At 30.2% G+C, this 22,729-nt stretch overlaps 5 protein-coding genes across 5 annotated transcripts; all 5 read left to right on the top strand.

The window, feature by feature from the left end:
* The first annotated feature begins 4,940 nt into the window (after positions 1–4,940).
* On the top strand, positions 4,941–8,458 carry LOC124431956. The gene is made up of 6 exons (XM_046980383.1): positions 4,941–5,054; positions 5,353–6,000; positions 6,459–6,648; positions 6,733–6,843; positions 7,254–7,294; positions 7,617–8,458. Exons 2-6 carry the CDS (start codon positions 5,353–5,355, stop codon positions 8,256–8,258), a joined length of 1,632 nt encoding a protein of 543 aa, XP_046836339.1. The 5' UTR covers positions 4,941–5,054; the 3' UTR covers positions 8,259–8,458.
* Positions 8,459–8,607: 149 nt separating this feature from the next.
* On the top strand, positions 8,608–11,430 carry LOC124431955. The gene is made up of 3 exons (XM_046980382.1): positions 8,608–8,690; positions 9,027–9,637; positions 11,262–11,430. The coding sequence occupies exons 2-3, from the start codon at positions 9,027–9,029 to the stop codon at positions 11,428–11,430; spliced, it is 780 nt and encodes a 259-aa protein (XP_046836338.1). The 5' UTR covers positions 8,608–8,690.
* An 829-nt stretch (positions 11,431–12,259) lies between these two features.
* On the top strand, positions 12,260–17,275 carry LOC124431954. The gene is made up of 5 exons (XM_046980381.1): positions 12,260–12,339; positions 12,682–13,320; positions 14,048–14,692; positions 15,706–15,804; positions 15,883–17,275. Exons 2-5 carry the CDS (start codon positions 12,682–12,684, stop codon positions 16,615–16,617), a joined length of 2,118 nt encoding a protein of 705 aa, XP_046836337.1. The 5' UTR covers positions 12,260–12,339; the 3' UTR covers positions 16,618–17,275.
* Positions 17,276–17,783: 508 nt separating this feature from the next.
* On the top strand, positions 17,784–18,858 carry LOC124431970. Its single transcript, XM_046980408.1, has 2 exons — positions 17,784–17,900; positions 17,973–18,858. The coding sequence occupies exons 1-2, from the start codon at positions 17,799–17,801 to the stop codon at positions 18,696–18,698; spliced, it is 828 nt and encodes a 275-aa protein (XP_046836364.1). The 5' UTR covers positions 17,784–17,798; the 3' UTR covers positions 18,699–18,858.
* A 1,140-nt stretch (positions 18,859–19,998) lies between these two features.
* LOC124431973 lies at positions 19,999–20,732 on the top strand. Its single transcript, XM_046980412.1, has one exon. It carries the CDS (start codon positions 19,999–20,001, stop codon positions 20,695–20,697), a length of 699 nt encoding a protein of 232 aa, XP_046836368.1. The 3' UTR covers positions 20,698–20,732.
* Positions 20,733–22,729: the final 1,997 nt, after the last annotated feature.

The raw sequence follows: 22,729 nt of genomic DNA, 5'->3' as shown, positions 1-22,729 counted from the left end.
AGAAAATGTTAGGAAAAAAAAAAAAAAGAAAAAGAAAAGAAAGGAAGAAATATTGGATCGAAAGAAGAAAAGGTCTAGGAAAAGAAGAAAATAAATATATATATATATATATATATATATATATATATATAAGAAGGAAATAAATCGAGAAAAGAGGCCAAGAAGCGGAAATGGAGGTAGAGAGGTAGGTTAAAGGCTCGCCGCCGAAGAAGAATCCAATCGCAATGGAGTTAAGTGTTCGAGAGTAAAACTTAGCCAAGGCACGACCTCGATTACTCGCGAAGGATTTGTTACAGGCAACCATTTCTACGACTTCCTTAGACCTAAGGTAATCATTGATACAACTTCCTTTTCGCTTCTTTTTAAACTTTTGGTTAAACTTTGAAAATTTTTCAGCTAAACTTTGAGATACGTCAAACATAAAAATAAATATAATATTTGTGTGTATAAGACGTAATAGAATAATTTTTACATTAAATGTCTTTTACGATTCAAATATTCAAAGTTCAAGTATTTAAATGCACTCTGATAAATTTTGTTCTCAACGATTGGATACATACGTAAATTTAAGATATCCGATAAGATTTAATAACAAACGTTTTATACGGGTCAATTATTATTTTTTTTTTTTTTGTTTTTTTCCCTGAAATATGTCATCGTCAATTTTAAAGCACATCTGTGCACGAATTTATTTTATTTTATCTGATTTCTGTTTCTTACGATTATTTCGATTATATCAAAAATTCTTATCGTTTATAAAGTTTTTTCTTTGTCTTTTCTTTTCTGTTTTTCTATCAAGAACAATTGTTAATTGAAATGAAAGGACTGCATGCAAATGGGAAGAAAAAAAATCAAAGAGAAATTGTAAAGAAAGATAAGATATTTTTGTAAAAAGAAAATTAAATTTTTCCTCGGGAAATTAATTTGTAGCGATGATTCTTAATAAATGAAAAAAATGAAAAAAGAAAAATTTCTTTTATGTACTTCTTTTTAAATTAATAAAACTATCGGAGATTAAAATTAAAATTATCGACAAAAAATCTAAATTAATCTAACTAAACGTTAGACATTCTACAAATAAAATATTAATAATGTAAAATTCAAAATCTCTCTCTCTCTCTCTCTCTCTCTCTCTCTCTCTCTCTCTCTCTCTCTCTCTCTTTCTCTCTTCCTTTTTGCGTTTGGGATTTTTCCTTGTAAACTACAATTCAACTTTGTTTTAGCTATGATGTCATGTTCGGTGGGGGAAAAAAAAAGTATACTGATAATGTTATGAAAGAAAGAAAAGATCGGGACGTAAATGAAGGAATTTTGAAGGAATAATAATTGTACCAATATCGACAGAAATTTGAGAAAATTCGAAAATGATAAAATAAAAGGGTCGAATTCTAAAAGAAGGAAAATCATATTTGAAGATTCGACGATTTCATTTTGAGATCCCATTCACGTTCACGTACATACGAACAGAGTTTCTTAGCTGGTTCCTCCCCCTTTTTTCTTCGCGAAAATCCTCGAGGTCGTTATATCGGTAACGATGGGACCGGCACGTCAGGCTGTTACCACCACGTGCGGCCATAATATCCTAGAAAAGTTTGCCTGGCCGGCAAGAGAAAATAACTTGATACTACTCGCGCTTAAAGTCTTGCCGCGGAGTCGAACTTTCCAACAGGAATCCTTTCGGCTTTTCCAAAAATGATTATAACGCCGATATCACGAACCTCCTCTTGGGCAGTTTTCGTTAAGTTCGAACTGTGAATCTCGATGCATTCTATATATCGAATCAACTTATTTTCGAAATAATCCGAGCCTTAGAATAGATAACGAAGAAGGAGGAGAAGTAAATAAATAAACAAATAAACAAATAAATAAATAAATAAATAAATAAATAAATGAAGTAAAAACGGAAGAAGAAATTAAAAATTCATAAAACTCTGTCCAATTTGTCTTTCGACGTTATAGTAACGAAACTAATGAGAGAAAACGAAATGACGAAAGGGATGATAGTGTAGCTACCATGAAATTGCGTTAAATCTTTGACGAAAGTAAGTACGTTACTTCTCGCAGAACGTTGCCTCTATCTCTTCAACTTCACCTCACCTCACTTCACCTTACCACACCTCATGTCCCCACCCGTCTTAAAAGCGAGACGAGAGAAGGAAGTAACGGAGGACCCAAAGAACCAGCAGAGCTTTACATTGAGTGGAAAAGTTAAGAGATCGACCAAGACGATCCTTCCGCTTACGCAATGAAATGTCGCCTCTTTTACTTTCAGCTAAGCCTTTTCCCCCTTTCTATCTTCATTTCTTCTAACTTTTTCTCACGGTCTCCCTCTTTTTCTACCCTTGATTTTCCCATTACGAGGGAACGATGATGGTAAGTTCCGAGGCTTATTAAATTGTAACAACTTTAATTAGAGAAACGGTGTTAGTATCTCTCTCTCTCTCTCTCTCTCCCTCTCTCTCTCTCTCTCTCTCCCTTTCTATCTTTATATCTCCTTCGTCTCCAGCTGTTCCAACAGCATTGCGAAACTCTTTCGATTGGCAGTGCGAGAAACCGGTGGCTACGAGGCATCCCTTACTTTCCTTTTAAAAGTTAGCGCCACCTGCGCGAACATCGCTTCTTTCTTATTTATCGAAAGACCACTACGAAGGAGTCGTGACTATTCGCAACACGTGCTGCCGTTTTGCTTTCTTCTTCTTCTTACCCTTCCATTTCCTCTCTTCTATTCCCTCATCGCCCACAAACCTCCTTCCTACCTCGTCACCTCTTTCTATTCCATGTATTTTCTCTCTCTTTTCTTTTTTCCTTCTTCGCAACCGAACGAGTGAAACTTTCTTATGCATTAACAAAATTCTTCGGAATTTGTAAACGCATGACCCCTCCTCCTTCCACCATACCCTAGTCAATGTCCTATTATAATATATTCACATATGTTTCAAATCTCTCTCACTCTTTCCTTTACTCTTCTTCCATCTTTATTTTTCGTTTAATTTTTTTAAACATTAATGAACAGTAAAATCTTTCGACGTATATTAGATTTATGGTCTTTCACAATTACCGCGTAATTATAATCATTAAGCATATATAAAGTTTTCTCGATCCTCTCATTACACTTATCCCACCCCCGAAATTTTTTATGTTGTATCGTTTATTATTGTTAAAACATTTCAATAAATTAAGAATATATCTGTAGTTACAGTTTGTAGGATTATTAAAGTTTCATCGAATATCATTTAATTATATTGCAAATATTATATAATCAATTGATTTTTGTCTTCTTATAAAGTTTGTAACATATTATTGAATATCGTTAAATCCTTATGATAATGCGAAAGAAGAGAGATATGATTCATTATAAAAATTAGATGATAATAATTCGTATTAGATAAGGCCGATTTATACACCTGTTCTATTGAAATAGGAGATAGATAGAAAGATAGATAGATAGATAGATAGATAGAGAGAAAGAGAGAGAGAGAGAGAGAGAGAGAGAGAGAGACAGAGAGAGAAAGAAAGAGAAAAAAAGAGAAACAGAGAGATTATAAAATTTAATAATTTTATAATTAATTTTATAATCTTAAGAATATTGACCATCTTTTCTCATCAATCACGTTCAATATTTAATTTGATGAAATCATGATTATAATACATATACGTATAGACATAAAATATATACACACATGCATATCTTATATGTGTTATACTCTATTTTTCAAATTTATCGATGAGTATGTGTATCTGTTTTTCGATATCCAAAATGAAATTTATCGGTTATCTGAGTAATCAATCTTATCTGATTGGATAATGAAATAATTGAAATACGTTTTAGCGAGTATATAAACTCGTTAGAATTCTTGTCAAACTGTTTCTTAAATTTTACAAAGTAGATCAGATAGTTTTATCACTGTAAGTAATCAATTTTACAATACGAAATTGAATAGTATTATTATAAATAATTATTACTCTCGTCTTGTTTAATAATTTGTATAGAATAATTTGTATAAATTTGTATAGTACATATATAACAATAATGTATAAAATATATATAATGTATTCATACATATTATGTAACAAGAATAGAAAAAATTTCCTTCTATTAATGTAATTATTAAATCAATTTTCTCTAAATATGTTCAAATCAAACTATCAAAATTATTTTCAAAGAAAATATTGTTATCGATAAAGATAAAATTTTGAATTGCATATTAAGTATATTAATTTATTCTACAGAATTAAATGGTCTTATTTATTCTACAGATGAAATTTGCAGTAGCTCTGGTTGCAATTATGGCTACGGCCTTTACAAAGATCTACAAGAGTTCGTAGATTTGATCCCAGTCGATCCCTGATCCAGAAGCTTCTTCTGCAATATGCCACCGAAGATGCTGAAATACAAAGAGGTTTGACATATCTGAAGTCCAATGAGTTCAAATCATTTGTTAAACAAGTCGATGCCATGCCTGATTATATCAACCTGTTGAACTATATATATGGCACTGGTGTCGACAGTTACTATCTTGTAAACCTTCACGATTACATGAAAATTCCTAAATTGATACCACCACAAGGCTTTTCCGAGTACGGTATCACTGGTGGATACAAGAATCGACTTTCTACTCTTCTACTATTAAAAATCTATATAGAAAGGATTAATTTGATATTATATCTTGTATCCTTTAATTTTCCTATGTTAAAATCTATCAGAGAATCTTAATGATCCAAAATCGATACAACCCACCTAATAGATCTAATAATTCGATTTGTTACTTAATATTCCCCAAGAAACTAAAACCAATAAATTATTCAATTTTTTAATAAATAATGTTGTTTTATGATCTTCTCCCTTCACATTTATAGGAATTATCGATCGAAAATTACTCATATAATTTTATCTTATCGAAAATAAGATTTATCTGCATTATTCTTGAAATTACTTAAATATCAAGATCAATTTTGAATATATAAACCACGGCATTTTTCATTCACGATGTATTCGAATTTGACAAACTGCAGAAGCTACTAATAGATAGAACCTCTATCATTTATTGGCAATCGTAAGTATAATATTTATATATATTATAACAAATAGAATTTTGTTAAGACATTCGATATATTTTTTTAAATCTTTAAGGCATATAATTGTAATATTAAATAATAATATATATATATATATATATTATTATTTAATATAGAATGGAATAAGATTCTTTCTCCCGGTGTAATTATTAAATCAGATTTCTTTAAATATTATTCATCAACATACCATAATTATGTCGAAATAAAATATTGTCATCCACCAAGACAAAATTTTGAATTGTGAATTTCAATTGAATACTCTTATTTATTCTATAGATGAAATTCACAATAGCTCTTGTTGCAATTTTGGCTACGGCCAATGCCTGGACAGTACCTAATCTTGGCAAAGGTGAGCTTTACAAGGATCTACAAGAGTTTGTAGATTTGATTCCTGTCGATAAAGTGATCGAGCTTGTTAAGCAATATATGGCCGAAGATGCTGAAGTAAAGAGAGGTGTGGCATATACGAAGACCGAAGAGTTCAAAGAATTGGTTCAAGAAGTCGAGGCCATACCTGAATATATTAAGCTATTGAATTGCATATATGAAGCTGGTGTCGACTCTTATTACCTTGTAAATCGTCTACACAAATACCTTGGACTTCCAGAATTGACACCACCAAAAAGCTTTTCCGAGTATAAAATCACCGGTGGATACAAAGGTCTCATCGAAGACGTCAAGCCACTCATTCCCAAAGAAAAAATCAAGGCTCTTTATCATCAAAAACTCCAAACCTCTCCGGCCTTCAAACAATTCATCGAACATCTCTCTTCCCCCGATTTCCAGGAAGTTGTTAATACCGTCTATGCTAACCCCCATTTCAAATACATTCTAAACAAGGCCAAGCAAGCTGGTCTTGATCTCCAACGTGTAAAAGAATTTCTTCAAACCGTTCTTGGAATCACCGTTCCGAATGACTACTATTAAACATCTGTATATGGAAAGACTTAATTTGATATTATATCTTGTATCGTTTAATTTTCTTATGTTAAAATCTATTAAAAAATTTTGACGATTCAAAATTGATACAGCATGGCTTCAATTGAATGATTCAACTTGTAACTTAATGTTCCGCAAGAAATTAAAATCAATAAATTATTCAATTTTTTAATAATTAACATAGTTCTATGATCTTTTCCTTTTACATTTACCGAAATTATCCATCGAAAATTTCTCGTATAACTTTATCTTATCGAAGAATAAGTTAATTCACATTATTTTTAAAATTACTTAAATATAAAGACTAATTTTGAATATATATATAAAAAAGAAAGGTTTAACATATCTTCATAATAAAATCTTAAACATAAGAATATCTGAAAATTCATATTTTTAGATATTATCGATTGAAAATTTCTAATTCATAATTAATAAATGTGAAGTCCGATGAGTTCAAATTATTAGTTAAGGAAGTCGATGTCATACCTAATTATATCAACCTGTTGAATTACATATACGCCAGTGATATCGACATTTACTACCTTTTAAACCATTATCACGATTACATGGAAATTTTTAGATTGATACAACCAAAAGGCTTTTTCGAATACGGAATCGTCGGTGGATACAAACGTCTCGTCGAGGACGTTAAGAAATTAATTCCCGAAAACAATCAAATCAAAGCTCCTTACTATCAAAAACTCTAAACCTATCTAGCCTTCAAAGAGCTCATGGATCATCTCACTTCTCTCGAATTTAAGAAACTTTATAATACCGTTTACAATGACCACCGTGTGCAATACATTGTGAACAGGGTCAAGCAATCTGGTATTAATTTCGAACGCGTAAAAAAATTTCTACTACTATTAAAAATCTATATGGAAAGGATTAATTTGATATTATATCTTGCATCGTTTAATTTTCTCATGCTAAAATCTATTAGAAAATCTTGATGATCTAAGATCGATACGAAAACAGTTAATATATCTAATGATTCTATTTTTTACTTATTGTTTCCCAAGAAATTAAGATCAATATAATATTCAATTTTTTATCAGATAATATAGTTTTATGATCTTTACCTTTCACATTTTCAGGTATTATCGATCGATAATTCTTTAACTTTATCTTATCATTAGATTAATCCACATTGTTCTTGTAATTACGTAAGGCCAATTTTGAATATATAAGCCACGGAATATTTCGTTCAAAATGTATTCGAATTTGACGAGGTGCAGAACCTAGTAATACAAAAAGCCACAATCATACATTGGCAATAGTAAGTATAACATTTTTATATAAATTGTTTCTCATTATAACAAATAGAATTTTGTTAAGCCATATCATTCGGTATATTTTTTTAAACCTTCAAAGCATACAATTGTAATATTATAAATATATATAAATATATATATATATGTATATTACTATATTTAACAAGAATGGAATAAGATTCTTTCTATCGTTGTAATTATTAAATTAGATTTCTTTAAAAATGTTCATCAACTTACCAAAAATTATTTTGAAAGAAAATATTGTTATCCATTAAAACTAAAATTTGAATTGTGAATTTCAATTGAATTCTATTATTTATTTTATAGATGAAATTGGCAGTAGTTTTGGTTGCCATTTTGGCTGTGGCCAATGCCTGGGCAGTACCTAACTATGACAATACCGAACTTAAAAAGGATTTACAAGAGTTCGTAAATTTGGTACCTGTCGACAAAATCAAGAAGCTTGTTTTGCAATATGCCGCCGAAGATGCTGAAGTACAGAAAGGTTTGACATATGCGAAGTCCGAGGAATTCAAATCAATGGTTAAAAAAGTCAATGCCATGCCTGAGTATATCAACCTGTTGAACTACATATATAGAGCTGGTGTCGACATTTACTACTATGTAAACCGTATCCTCGATTATATTGGAGTTCCTGAATTGCCACCACCAAATAACTTCTCCGAATACGGTATCACCGGTGGATACAAGGGTCTCGTTGAAGACGTTAAGAAATTAATTCCCAAAGACCAAATCAAGGCTCTTTACTATCAAAAACTCGAAACATCTCCGGCCTTCAAAGAACTCATGGATCATTTCAAATCTTCCGAATTCAAGAAACTTTATGATACTGTCTATAATGACCCCAGTTTTCAACATATGGTCGTTGTAGCCAAGCAATCTGGTCTTGATCTTGAAAAACTCAAAGAAGTTTTTCACGTTATTTGTCCCATCTGTATTGAGTTATAGAACTATTAGAAACCTATATGGAAATGATCAATTTGATATTATATTTTGCATCGTTTAATTTTCTCATGTTAAAAACTATTAGAGAATCTTGACGATCTAAGATCGATACGACCCGGCTGATACATTTAATGATTCGATTTTTTACACATTCTTCCCTAGGAAACCAAAACCAATAAAGTTTTCAATTTTTTATCAGATAACATTATTTTGTGATCCTTTCCTTTCATATTTTTAGACATTATCGATTGAAAATTTCTTATATAACTTTATCTTATCGAAAAATAGGTTAATCGACATTGTTCTTGAAATTACATAAGTATCAAGGCCAATTTTGAATATATAAACCACGGCATTTTGCACTCACCATGTATTCAAATTTGTCAAAGTGCATAAGCTAATAAAAGATAGAACCTCTATCATTTATTGGCAATCGTAAGTAGAATATATATATATATATATATATATATATATATATATATATATATATATATTTCTCATTATAACAAATAGAATTTTGTTAAGCCTTATCATTCGGTATATTTATTTATACCTTCAAAACATACAATTGTAATATTATAAATATATATATATATTACTATGTTTAACAAGAATGGAATAGGATTCTTTCTATCGTTGTAATTATTAAATCAGATCCCTTTAAATATGTTCATAAACTTACCATAATTATTTTGAAATAAAATATTGTTATTCACCAAGACAAAATTTTGAATTGTGAATTTCAATTGAATACTCTTATTTATTCTATAGATGAAATTGACAGTAGTTTTGGTTGTCATTTTGGCTGTGGCCAATGCCTGGGCAGTACCTAACTATGACAATACCGAACTTAAAAAGGATTTACAAGAGTTCGTAAATTTGGTACCTGTCGACAAAATCAAGAAGCTTGTTTTGCAATATGCCGCCGAAGATGCTGAAATACAGAAAGGTTTGGCATATGCGAAGTCCAATGAGTTCAAATCAATGCTTAGAGAAGTCAATGCCATGCCTGAGTATATCAACCTGTTGAACTACATATATAAAACTGGTGTCGACATTTACAAGTGTATAAACTGTATCTTCGGATACGTTCAAGTTCCTAAATTGGAACCACCAAAGAGCTTTTTCGAATACGGTATCACCGGTGGATACAATGGTCTCATCGAAGATGTTCAGAAATTAATTCCCAAAGACCAAATCAAGGTTCTTTACCGTCAAAAACTCGAAACCTCTCCGGCCTTCAAAGAACTCATGGATCATTTCAATTCTCCCGAATTCAAGAACCTTTTTTTTACTGTCTACTATGATCCCCGTGTGCAACATATGATCACCGTAGCCAAGCAATCTGGTCTTGATCTCGAAAAACTCTCAGGAGTGATTGTGTTACTTTGTCCCATTAGTGTTTCGTTCTATTATTAGAAACCTATATGGAATCTACTAACTATTAGAAATCTATATGGAAATGATTAATTTGATATTATATTTATCATCGTTTAATTTTCTCATGTTAAAAACTATTAGAGAATCTTGACGATCTAAGATCTATACGACCCGGCTGATACATTTAATGATTCGATTTTTTACTTATTCTTTCCTAGGAAACGAAAACCAATAAAGTTTGCAATTTTTTATCAGATAACGTTGTTTTGTGATCTTTTCCTTTCACATTTTTAGGCATTATCGATCGAAAATTTCTTATATAACTTTATCTTATTAAAAAACAGGTCAATTTACATTATTCTTAAAATTACTTAATTATCGAGGCCAATTTTGAATATGTAAACCATGATATTTTCCACTTACCATGTATTCGAATTTTACGATGTATTCGAAAAGTGCAAAAGTTATTAATATGCAGAAGTTATTTTTTTGAACATTCAAAGCATATAATTGTAATACTATGTTAATATACATACACACATACATACAGTCGGCGACAAGAATAAGTGGATAAGTACAGGAAATAGATAATGATAAAGTTTAATCGAATTAACGTGATTGTTATATACTGAAAATTTATATATTATGTATTCTTGTAGTATATACATTATTCAATAAAAAAGTCATTTTTAAATTTGTGTGGTAAGGAAGGCACACTTGATGATATTGTTGGCTATTTATTGAGAGGCAAAAAGAAGTGGACACTTGTTTTAAATACTTTCGCGGGACAAAAAATGTATAAAAATATTAGACACATTTCACGCTTAGATGCCCTGTTCCCAAACAATTCTTTCAATACCATTTCAGACTTTGTAAAAGTAAAATTATTTGTAAAAGATTTCAGAATATCAAAAACCTATGAAATTTTTATTCAAATTCGCCGATTAATTGTTTCCGACTGCCCTAATAAAGTAAGTTTTCGTATGACAGCATGAAAATATATAAGAAATATATGATCTCAAAAAATGATCTGGAAAAAATTTATAAAATTACCTAGCAGAATAATACTGTGGAAAATTTAAAATGTCGTGGACGCAAATGTTGTACCACCGTACACAAAGACCGTCGAATTATTCAAAAGTTTCAACAAGATCCAACAATTGCTTTGAGAAATATTGTGGAAACGTTATTGCAGAAACAATTAAAAGTTTCCACAGAAATAATAAATCGAAGATTTGTACGAAGTTGAATTAAAATACTACAAATCTATACGTAAATAATATATTAATAAATATAATATGAAAAAGTGAATAATGAATGAGTATAAATATATCAGCATATTGAATGAAAATTTAGTAGAGGCAACGATAAAAATGAATCTTGAGGAAAAATTTGTCTCCCAACAAAACAACGATCCCAAACATGTTGTCAAGAAAACTATGATATTTTTTTAAAAATCAAATATTAAATAGCTCGAATGGCTGGCCCAAAGTTCTGACTATTATCTCATTGAAAACTTATGGAATTTATTAAATGCGAAAGTTTCATTAGATCAAAGAACTAATAAGGAGAATTTTTTTATTTTAAATTCTAAATTTCAATTGAATACTTTTATTTATTCTACAGAAGAAATATAGAAAGAATTCGAAGTAGTTTTAATTGTCATTTTGGATACAGCCAATATCTTAGCAAAACGAGTTTCATAAGAATCTACAAGGTGTTTATTGATTTGATTCTCGTCGATAAAGTGGATGAGCTTCTTAAGCAATATGCCACCAAAAATGCTGAAGTATAAAGAGGTTTAACATATGTGAAGATCGATCAGTTTAAGACATTGGATCAGCAAGTCGAAGCAGTACCTGAATATGTCAAGCTGTTAAACCATATATGTGACGCTGTTATCGACATTTACTACCTTGTAAACCGTCTCCACGATTACATCGGGTTTTCTAAATTAACATCACCACAAGGATTTTCCGAGTACGGAATTACCAGTGTATACAAGAACCTCGTCGTAGATTTTAAGTAATTCATTCTCAAAAACAAAATCAAGTCTCTTTACCATCAAAAACTTCAAACGTCTTTGATCTTCAAACATTTCATCGAATATATTCTTCCAATTTCTAAAAAGTTGTTAACACCATCTATTCTAACCCCCCATTTTTAATACATTACATTAACACATAACAAGGCCAATCAAGTTGATCTTGATTTCCAACAAACAAGAAAATTCTTTTATATCATTCTTGATATTATCGTCCCGGCTTATTATTATCAAAAATCTGTATATGGAAAGAATTAATTTGATATTATATCCTACATTGTATAATTTTCTTATATTATAATCTTTAGAGAATCTTGTCGATCCAGGATCGATACGAAACAGTTAATGGATTTAATGATTCGATCTTTTACTTATTGTTCTCCAAGAAATTAAGACCAATAAATTATTCAATTTTTTATCAGATAACATTGTTTTATGAACTTTTCCTTTCCGGCATGTACCGGCATTATCGATTGAAAATTTCTTATATAACTTTATCTTATCGAAAAATAGGTTAATCGACATTGTTCTTGAAATTACATAAATATCAAGGCCAATTTTGAATATATAAACCACGGCATTTTGCACTCACCATGTATTCAGATTTGGCAAAGTGCAGAAGCTACTAAAAGATAGAACCTCTATCATTTATTAGCAATCGTAAGTATAATATTTATATATATATATATATATATATATATATATTTCTCATTATAACAAATAGAATTTTGTTAAGCCTTATCATTCGGTATATTTATTTAAATCTTCAAAACATACAATTGTAATATTATAAATATATATATATATATATATATATATATATATATTACTATATTTAACAAGAATGGAATAAGATTCTTTCTATCGTTGTAATTATTAAATCAGATTCCTATAAATATGTTCATAAACTTACCATAATTATTTTGAAATAAAATATTGTTATCCACCAAGACAAAATTTTGAATTGTGAATTTCAATTGAATTCTCTTATTTATTTTATAGATGAAATTGGCAGTAGTTTTGGTTGCCATTTTGGCTGTGGCCAATGCCTGGGTAGTACCTAACTATGACAATAGCGAACTTAAAAAGGATTTACAAGAGTTCGTAAATTTGGTACCTGTCGACAAAATCAAGAAGCTTGTTTTGCAATATGTCGCCGAAGATGCTGAAGTACAGAAAGGTGTGGCATACGCGCATTCCACGGAGTTCAAATCATTGGTTCAAGAAGTCGATGCCATGCCTGAGTATATCAACCTGTTGAACTACATATATAGAGCTGGTGTCGACATTTATTACTATGTAAACCTTATCCATAAATGGCTTGATCTTCCTGAATTGAAACCACCAAAGGATTTTTCTGAATATGCTCTTACCGGTGGATACAAGGGTCTCGTTGAAGATGTTAAGAAATTAATTCCCAAAGACCAAATCAAGGCTCTTTACCGTCAAAAACTCGAAACCTCTCCGGCCTTCAAAGAACTCATGGATCATTTCAATTCTTCCGAATTCAAGGAACTTTATGATGCTGTCTATAAGGACCCCCGTGTGAAACATATGATCACCGTAGCCAAGCAATCTGGTCTTGATCTCGAAAAACTCAAAGAATTTATTAAAGAAATTTGTCCCATCTGTATTGAGTTATAGAACTATTAGAAACCTATATGGAAATGATCAATTTGATATTATATTTTGCATCGTTTAATTTTCTCATGTTAAAAACTATTAGAGAATCTTGACGATCTAAGATCTATACGACCCGGCTGATACATTTAATGATTCGATTTTTTACTTATTCTTTCCTAGGAAACCAAAACCAATAAAGTTTGCAATTTTTTATCAGATAACGTTGTGTTGTGATCTTTTCCTTTCACATTTTTAGGTATTATCGATCAAAAATTTCTTATATAACTTTATCTTATCGAAAAATAAGTCAATCTACATTATTCTTAAAATTACTTGAATATCAAGGCCGATTTTTGATATATAAACCACGGCATTTTGCATGGAAGATGTATTCGTATTTGACGAAGTGTAAAAGTTATTAATATATAATCTCAATCATTTACGGACAATTTGAAAGTATAATATTTTCATGTATATTGGCTTCTCATCAGAAGAAATAGAATTTTGCTAAGGTATATCATTCAATATATTTTTTTAAATCTTCAAAGCATATAATTGTAACTATATATATATATATATATATATATATATTTCTTTTTTCTAAAAATTTCAACAATAACAGTATACATTACATAGGGTTAATTCCACACTTTTTTTAAATTAGTGGAATTAATTTGCCCTTCTGTTTCATTGAAATAATTAGTTAGTTCATTATATCTTAATAATATTTGTTTATTCTTTGCAGATGAAGTACCATCTAACGTTTCTCGCATCATTGATCTTAATTGGAGTGTCCGCCTATCCTCTTAATAATGATTGGAGTATGAATGAATTGGATCACGATATAATAGACTTTTATAATATTATGCCTGTAGACCAAATATTAAAAATAGCAGAAAAATATAGGTCTGATCCTGAAATAGCAGCTACGATGAAATATGCCACGAGCGATGAATTCCATCGGTTGCTTTATGCCGTAGAAGATTTGCAGGAATATAAGAAGTTCGTTCTATACCTTCAAGAAGCCGGTTATAACAAGATAAGAGAAATGAAGACGATCCATTTACTTCTGAAAATGAAAGATTACGTGCCACCTCAACCATCGAATCTAATGGTTGAAGCTGGATATGGTGGTTTAAATGGTTTCATAAATGAAATTGTCGCAATACTTCCTAAAGAAAAAATCCAGGAACTTCACCAACAGAAACTCGTAAAATCATCGGCCTTCGCGAAATTCAATTCTTATATTCTTTCGGAAAAATATGTTCAACTCGAGAATGCTTTGAACAGCAAGAATGAATATAAAGAATTAAAAGAAAGATCGAACGCAGCTGGCCTTGATATTCAAGCAATTGAAAATTTCAAGTACCAACTGCTTGGAATTCAGAAATAAATCAAATATTATTATAATTAACATAATATCGGATATGACATTTTTCATGTTTAGTATTAAATACAATCGTTATTTTAAATAAAATAATCGATATCAAAAATTAATAATATATAACAATGGAATTTCCTTTCTTCATTCATTATCCCAAAAATAATAATAGTTCTTAGGTATAGATGAACTTATGTTATTTATCAATACATTGTTGATTTATTCTATTTTTATATATATTTTTTTTTTTTTTTATCTAATAAGCGAATATTTTTTCGATATACCTTTCGAACTTCCAGTACACATACCACTTAAATTGTATTTGTAAACAATATAGATTAAAGATAAACGACATGTTTCTTCTATGACGTAAATGTTTTCGATAGAAATCTATATAATCGTATCTAGAAAGAAATATTATTCCTTATTTAATTATATTGAACAATGCGTAATCTACAATATATATATATATATTATTATTATTATTTATTAATGTGGAAAAATATTATTATTGTTGTTGGTATGTTAATTTAACCCTATTGATAGACAGTCGTCATATTGAGGAAATCAGCATTGTACTCGAATTCTAATTAAATATTAAAATTATATTTAATAGATGTGAAAACATTAAAAAACAATATCACATGCTGTTCACCGTATTAATACTCAGCTCTTCTTTTCTTTCTATATACACACGTATCTTGCAGAGACAAATCATGCTCTATCTCTGATTACCGATCGACTTACTTACACACACACACACTACTTATTAGTTCTAGAATCTTCTATCAGCATATTTCTCACAAACACACGAACACATAACTAATTACTATGGAACCTTCCATCTCTTCGTTCAATTGTCGATCGCTATATTTCACATACATATACACATTTAACTAAATAGCCTGAAACATACATATATATGCATATACATATTTATATCTTATCATTAGATAAACTATCGTACAATTTTTATAAAAAGTATTCTTTTTTATAAATAATTCTTAATCACGATAAATTTGTGTATAAATATCTGCTTTGTGAGGATTACGGTACATTCGAGTTTATCATCGTGCGATATAAACTACTGTGTACCGTTCCGAAAAATAATTTCAACAACTGTAAGTATAATCGATTGTTATATATCAACAATTAAATTTTTTTTTGTTATCACTTTTGTTTGGTTTTTTTTTAAATAGATGAAGTACGTTTTTACGTTCTTCGCGACTTTAATTGTCGTTGGAGTTTCTGCCATACCACTTAATGGCGATCGTACGGATTTATTGAATGGCAATAGATCAGATACATTTATCGACAATCTTTTGGGTATATTTAATGGCAATAATAAGGAAGAAAATCCTTTGGACAAAGATCTTCTTGATTTCGCACGACTCATACCTCAAGACAAACTAAATGAAATTGCAAAAAAATATGTGAATGATTCTCAGTTAATAAAGCAACATGAATATGTAACGAGAGAAGAATTCCACAACTTGGTATATGCTGTCGAAGCCTTACCGGAACATCAGAAATATGTTCTCTATATTCAAAAATCGGGATACGATAAAATTAGAGAAATTCAATGGATACATTCGATTCTTGGAATGAAAGATTATGTACCACCCAATCCATCGAATGAAGTATTTAAGAAAAACGACAAAAACAACGAAGGTGGATTGAATGGTTTTGTCAACGAAATTGTTGCAATTCTTCCTGTAAAGGAAATCAAAGAACTTCACGAAAAGAAACTCAAGGAATCGAAGGCCTTTGCTAAATTCGTTTCTTATATTCAAAGCGAAAAATTACATAAGATATGGAAGGAACTTATTGACAAAGAACCAACGAAAGAAATGTTAGGAGCATTAAAAATGATTGGTATTAATTATATGGCGGTTTTGGATCTTCAACTTCGTGTAGTTGGCATCAGATCATAAATCATGACCAAAACATTCCTACTAAATCTATTTCGGCATATATATATATAATGAATATATATTTCTTGTAATGCAACTAAACATATATTCATATATTTCAAAAATAATAAAAAAGTAACCATTTAAAAGTTTTTAATTAATCAATCCTACAATTTACAATTAAATCCATTTTATCGTTTTTATAAACCCTGATTCTGATAATTGCTAAAATAATGTTAGAACTATCGATTCAGTTATAATCATATCAATCAATTTATTAAGTATTTAAACAAATAAATTATTCGTTATATTTCCAAAGATAAATATAAACTGTGAAATAAATATATAGATTGGTAAAGTTCAATAAATCCACCAAAAAAAAAATTCATGAAATCGGCATCCTTTTACAAATTCAATTCTTACATTCGTTCGGAAAAATTTGTTCAATCCAAAAATGTTTCGAACAGCAAGAATGAATATATAAAATTAAAAGAAAAATCGAACGCAGCTGGCCTTGATATTCAAGCAATTGAAAATTTCAAGTACCAACTGCTTGGAATTCAGAAATAAATCAAATATTATTATAATTAATATAATTTCGGATATGACATTTTTCATGTTTAGAATTAAATACAATCGTTATCTTAAATAAAATAATCGATATAAAAAATTAATAATATATAACAATGGAATTTCCTTTCTTCATTCATTATCCCAAAAATAATAATAGTTTTTAGGTATAGATGAACGTATGTTATTTATCAATACATTGTTGATTTATTCTATTTTTATATTTGTTTTTTTTTAATCTAATAAGCGAATATTTTTTCGATATACCTTTCGAACTTCCAGTACACATACCACTTAAATTTTATTCGTAAAAAATATTGATAAAAGATAAACGACATGTTTTTTCTATGACGCAAATGTTTTCAATAAAAATTTACGCATCTAGAAAGGAAACTAACATTTATTTATTAGTATTAAAAAATACTTAATCTATAATATATTTCTTTCGACGGAAGAAAAAACGTTTGATAATATTACCGATATAACTATAATTAATTATATCATCCGTAAGATCTTAAGCAATCAACGAAATTATTATTATTATTTTATGTAATTACATCTTATCGTAAGATAAACTATCATAGAATTTTTCTAAAAATTATTTCTTTTGAATAACTCTTAATCAGAATAGTATGTATATAAACATCTGCTTTGCGAGAGTTACGGTATATTTGAGTTTTCCATCGTGCGATATAAACTATTGCGTATTGCTTCGAACAAAAATTTTATCAATCGTAAGTATAATCAATTACTATATTTTACAAATTAAATTTTAATTGTTATCATTATTGTTTGATTGTTCATAGATGAAGTACGTTTTGACGTTCTTCACGGCTTTAATTGTCGTTGGAGTTTCTGCCGTACCATTTAATGGCAATCGTACAAATTTATTGAATGGCAATAGATCGAACATATTTAATGAAAACTCTTACGATATGTTTAATGGCAATTATACGCCATCTTTGGATAAAGAACTCTCAGATTTCACAAAACTCATACCTCTCGACAAACTAGGTGCAATTTTGGAAAGATACAAGAATGATCCTCAAATAATAAATGGATATACTTATCTATATCATAATCATTTCCATAGTTTGGTATATGCTGTAGAGGCATTACCAGAATATCATAGATATGTTCTCTATCTTCAAGAATCGGGATTTGACATAAAAAGACGAATTAAAATATTTCATTTAATGTATGGAATGGAAGATTATGTACCGCCCAAACCATTGTATGAACTATTTAAGAAGGAAGACAATTTTGAAGGTGGATTTAAAGGTCTTTTCAAAGAAATTATTGCAATCCTTCCTGTAGAGGAATTGAAGGAACTTCACAGAAGGAAACTAAAGGAATCGGAGACCTTCAGCAAATTCGTTTCTTATGTATCTGACAAAAAATTCTCTGATATCCGCAAGGACCTTAAGGAGAAAAAACCAATGCAAGAAATTATAAAATATTTGGGACTAGTTGGTATTGATTGTCTTGCGTATGAAGATCTTCTGAAACATATCTTTGGCTTCGAATCATAAATTATGCAATAGATTTTTCATTCAATAGTTTTATTCATTTAGAATAAAACTGTTCCGTTATATATATATACATTAAATATCCATTTCTTGTAATACAAGTAAAAGTATATTTTTGGTCACTTTTAATTAAGAATTAATAAAAATACAGAGCATTTAAAAATTGTTAATTAATAAATTCACAATTAAATCCCAATCCCTTTTATCGTTTTTATAAACTCTGATTCTGATAGTTGCTAAAAATTAACGTTAGAACCATTGATTCAGTTTTTATCATATCTGTTAATTTGTAAAGTATTTAAAACAAACAAATTACTCATTGTATATTATATACGAATAATAAAAATAAACTATAAAATAGTTTATAACTTCTTTAGTTAAGATTTGTTTGTTTTAAAAATTACAATTTCACTAAGCGATTAAAACAATAAATTTGATCTATTATTTTAATAGGGATCTATTATTTTAATAGTCTTGATAGTTCTACAGTTAATAATGAATTTTCGTGTTAAGAGCATTGTTACTTTGTATAAGATCGATGATAAATTTATAGTAGATTTACACATTGTGACAATTTCAGGCTAGATTAGAAACAACGAAACAATGCAAATCGACGATATACACTAGATTAGATAGTTTCATTAACTCACTTCAATCTACAGCATCGAATTTGTAGGTTAGTGAATTCTAAAAATGGGGAACCTATTAAATATTTCCGTGTCCAAGCATTAGTCACACAAATCCTTTATCCTTATCATAAATATTTCCCCTCTGGCATCGTATTTCAACTTGATCAAAGAACTCTAAAATAATGAGAGCTCACGAAGGCATAAATCCCGACGGATAATTTGTGATATCGTGATTTCGTGACAACTCCAAACAACATGATTCATTTAATATATCCGAAAAGTTCCATTCGATTGTTCTACGATCCGTTTGATTTTCAAGAAATTTATATATCTCTTGTCTAAATACTTCAATGAATTTTAAATCTCCACAATCAAAGGTAGGTATATATATATATATATATATATATATTTTTTTTTTTTTTGGAACGTCTTTCACTTTGATCGAATTCTTATACTTTATCGTATTTCAGTATAAATATTTATAAAAATATACAAAACTATTAGAAAGATCATCGATTATTTTTTTATACATACAATGAGTAATAACGAATCAATTAAGAAGACCATATATGTATTATAATCTGAAAGTATATATATACATATATATATATATATATATGTATATATATGTACACATATATATACATACACAGAACATAGATACATAAAATAAAATGAATGAATCAGTAATAATAATGGGTGTGGCCGCAGTTATGTCTGCGGTTTTTTTTGGTTTACTTGCTTACAACTTAAGAACTTTAATTACGGATATGGATTTATCAAATTTATCAATGCTACGTGATAATAGCTCTCTCGAAGAAGATTTCAGAGACATATTGGGATTCCTTCCACTCGTCGAGATCCAAATGATTATCGAGAATTACGTTCAATACGATCCTCAATTAAACGAGACGGTGAATTTTATCAATGATCAAAAACGATTCATTTTATCGGAATTGGAATGTTTACCGCAAGTATGTAATTTTATTAACATGCTAAAGGAAAATGGATTAGACGTTGATTATTGGAATGAGATAGTCGAAAGATTTTGGAAAACCATGCCACCATTTGTTGTGCCAGATGCGTGCATTGCTACCGGTGGTTTAACCGGTATGATAAGCCGAATATTAAAGATTATACCGAGAAACGAATTGCATATTTTACTTCGACAGAAATTAAGATATTCGAAAAGTTTCGGTAAACTAATAAACTATCTAAGATCTCGATCGTTCGGGGATCTTTGCAATTCGATGGAAGATAACGCTGGACTTCAACGGCATTTTTATTGGGCGAAGGAATCTGGCCTTGAAATTGTCTTTGCGATCGAATTCGTTAGAAATCTTTACTTTTATCTTACCGAAGAGCTTGAATGAATAATTAAAAGAAAGAAAGGAAGAAAGAAAGATAGAAAAAGGTAATCGTCAAAATTTAGAAAAATAAAACGATAGAAAAATCACAATAATATTAAAATGATATGATTAATGATAAAGTATCAAATATCTTACAGCAAGTAATGAGCTAAAAATGTTACTTGTAAAGAAATTAATTAACTTAGAAAGCTATATAATATTTGCTTTCATCGGGCTATAATAAACTTACTTTAATCTCGATCTTTTTTCTTTCTTTCTTTTTTTCTTTTTTTTTTTTTTTTTCTTTTATTTTCAGTTACCGTTCTAACGCGATGAAAGATAACATTTTGGACTTCAATGATGACTTTTTATTGAGATGAAGGAATCTGTCTTGAAATCTTGAAATCGTCTCTACACAATCGAGTTTTTTAAAAACTTTATATCGAACATTATTGAAGAACTCGGATAAATCAAGGAATTCGTGGGAAATATAGAAAAATAAAATTTGTTAAATAACAATAATTAAATGATCTGATCAATTCCGCTATTAATGATTATAATGAGAGAAATGTGCTAAATTTATTACATATGTATGTTACCTCGATGTAAATTAAAATACTTCAAAAGTTTCTATAAGTTGATCTGATAGTTTGAACGCACACACACACACACACATATATATATATATCAAATTAAATTTTACGTAAAAGTCTCGTAGTATGTATTTGGAACGTTCGAGGAGGTTGGTTGTTTAGATGAGATCATTCGAGTCTCGAATCTCGAAGAGAAGGTTCAGTTGGGCGCGCCTCCAAGGATGGCAGCAGGAATTAATTCTACTCAAGAAGATGTCCTCCTCCTTCCCTATGGTTTGTATAGCTACGACACGCCGGTGTGAGCTTCGTGTTGAAGCCCTCACTGAGGAGTGAGAAGCGAGGAAAGGGACTGCCGGATAGGATTCAGTACGGTGCGAGACCAAGCGGCTCTCGCGGTGTCTGCGGCAAACAATTCCAATTAACTTGCTGGAATTGAAATAGGACTCGTCGTCGTCGTCGTCGTCGTCGTCGTCGTCGTCGTAGTCATCGTCGTCGTCGTCTTCGTCGTCGTAGTCGTCGGTCCGTCGACGCCCGCATTGTGGATGCCCCGACGTCGAGAACGAGAACGCGTTCCTTTACTCCCTCTTCCTTCCTTCCCCATTACCACCACCTTTTCCTATACCACCATTTCCACGAACATCCTTCATTTTTCTTCAAGAAATTAAAGTAACATTTCAAATGAGAAAATTAGTTGCTATAACGTATAAACCGTAAGAACGAAGAATTAATGATATAATATTCGTATAGTTCGTTTGATAATACAAGAAGAAATTTAAAACTACATTGTGTCGTTGGAATCATTCAAATTTATTTGCATTTTCTTTTGTAATTTGTACGATCAAATTCTATTTAAGAGGATTTACAATCGAATCCAATCTCTCTCTCTCTCCCTCTTTCTTTTTCTTTCTTTCTCTCTATTTCTTATACAATAGTTTAATAAGCATCGAGCTTAGAAATCTTAGATAGGAAGTGCTAAGAGTAAAATTTCCTATCTGATTCAGCGATTATAATTCAATCAGGATGAAAGGTGAAAGTAACCTTAGTTTGCGTCTGGATTCACGTTGCGCTTTCTTTATCGCGAGTACCGGTATAAGTAAATGGCGGCAGCCCGTATAGATCCATTATCCACGCGGCATAATGCTCGTCATCGTCGTCATCGTAACGGGTAGTCATAAAGCATGCGAAGCTGGTACCGTACTGCCGCCCTAGACAATACCCCTTCTGAGCTGCTCAGATATTGAAGACGCCCGAAAGCAGTGTGTACCGATCCCAGTGTGTACCCAACGTCTGGCCCAGCTCTCTACATTATTAAATTCTACCTTGCTCCTGGACCAACGACAAGGGACAATGAAGTTCTTTAAGCGTCCGTCACGTTGCCCGAGATGTGTACTCCACTTTCTATTCCGCCATACAAATCTCCTTGATCCTTGACGCACCAACCTTTTAACGATTTACGTGCTGCT

The sequence above is a fragment of the Vespa crabro genome, chromosome 23 (genome assembly GCF_910589235.1).
Source record: "Vespa crabro chromosome 23, iyVesCrab1.2, whole genome shotgun sequence".
Lineage (NCBI taxonomy): Eukaryota > Metazoa > Arthropoda > Insecta > Hymenoptera > Vespidae > Vespa > Vespa crabro.
The sequence above is the reverse complement of the archived record's forward strand: the minus strand, read 5'-3'. Positions and strand labels throughout refer to the sequence as shown.

Bases quoted from the DNA above. Each gene is read 5' to 3' on its own strand.
- LOC124431956 (XM_046980383.1), top strand. From the start codon at position 5,353: ATGAAATTCACAATAGCTCTTGTTGCAATTTTGGCTACGGCCAATGCC. The intron at 6,649-6,732 runs GTCTCGTCGAGG...AAACCTATCTAG, and splicing joins AATCGTCGGTGGATACAAAC to CCTTCAAAGAGCTCATGGAT. The intron at 6,844-7,253 runs GTATTAATTTCG...GACGAGGTGCAG, and splicing joins GAACAGGGTCAAGCAATCTG to AACCTAGTAATACAAAAAGC.
- LOC124431955 (XM_046980382.1), top strand. From the start codon at position 9,027: ATGAAATTGACAGTAGTTTTGGTTGTCATTTTGGCTGTGGCCAATGCC. The intron at 9,638-11,261 runs GTTACTTTGTCC...TTTATTCTACAG, and splicing joins AAACTCTCAGGAGTGATTGT to AAGAAATATAGAAAGAATTC.
- LOC124431954 (XM_046980381.1), top strand. From the start codon at position 12,682: ATGAAATTGGCAGTAGTTTTGGTTGCCATTTTGGCTGTGGCCAATGCC. The intron at 13,321-14,047 runs TAGAACTATTAG...TATTCTTTGCAG, and splicing joins GTCCCATCTGTATTGAGTTA to ATGAAGTACCATCTAACGTT. The intron at 14,693-15,705 runs TAAATCAAATAT...ACGATAAATTTG, and splicing joins AACTGCTTGGAATTCAGAAA to TGTATAAATATCTGCTTTGT.
- LOC124431970 (XM_046980408.1), top strand. From the start codon at position 17,799: ATGTATATAAACATCTGCTTTGCGAGAGTTACGGTATATTTGAGTTTT. The intron at 17,901-17,972 runs GTAAGTATAATC...GATTGTTCATAG, and splicing joins GAACAAAAATTTTATCAATC to ATGAAGTACGTTTTGACGTT.
- LOC124431973 (XM_046980412.1), top strand. From the start codon at position 19,999: ATGAATGAATCAGTAATAATAATGGGTGTGGCCGCAGTTATGTCTGCG.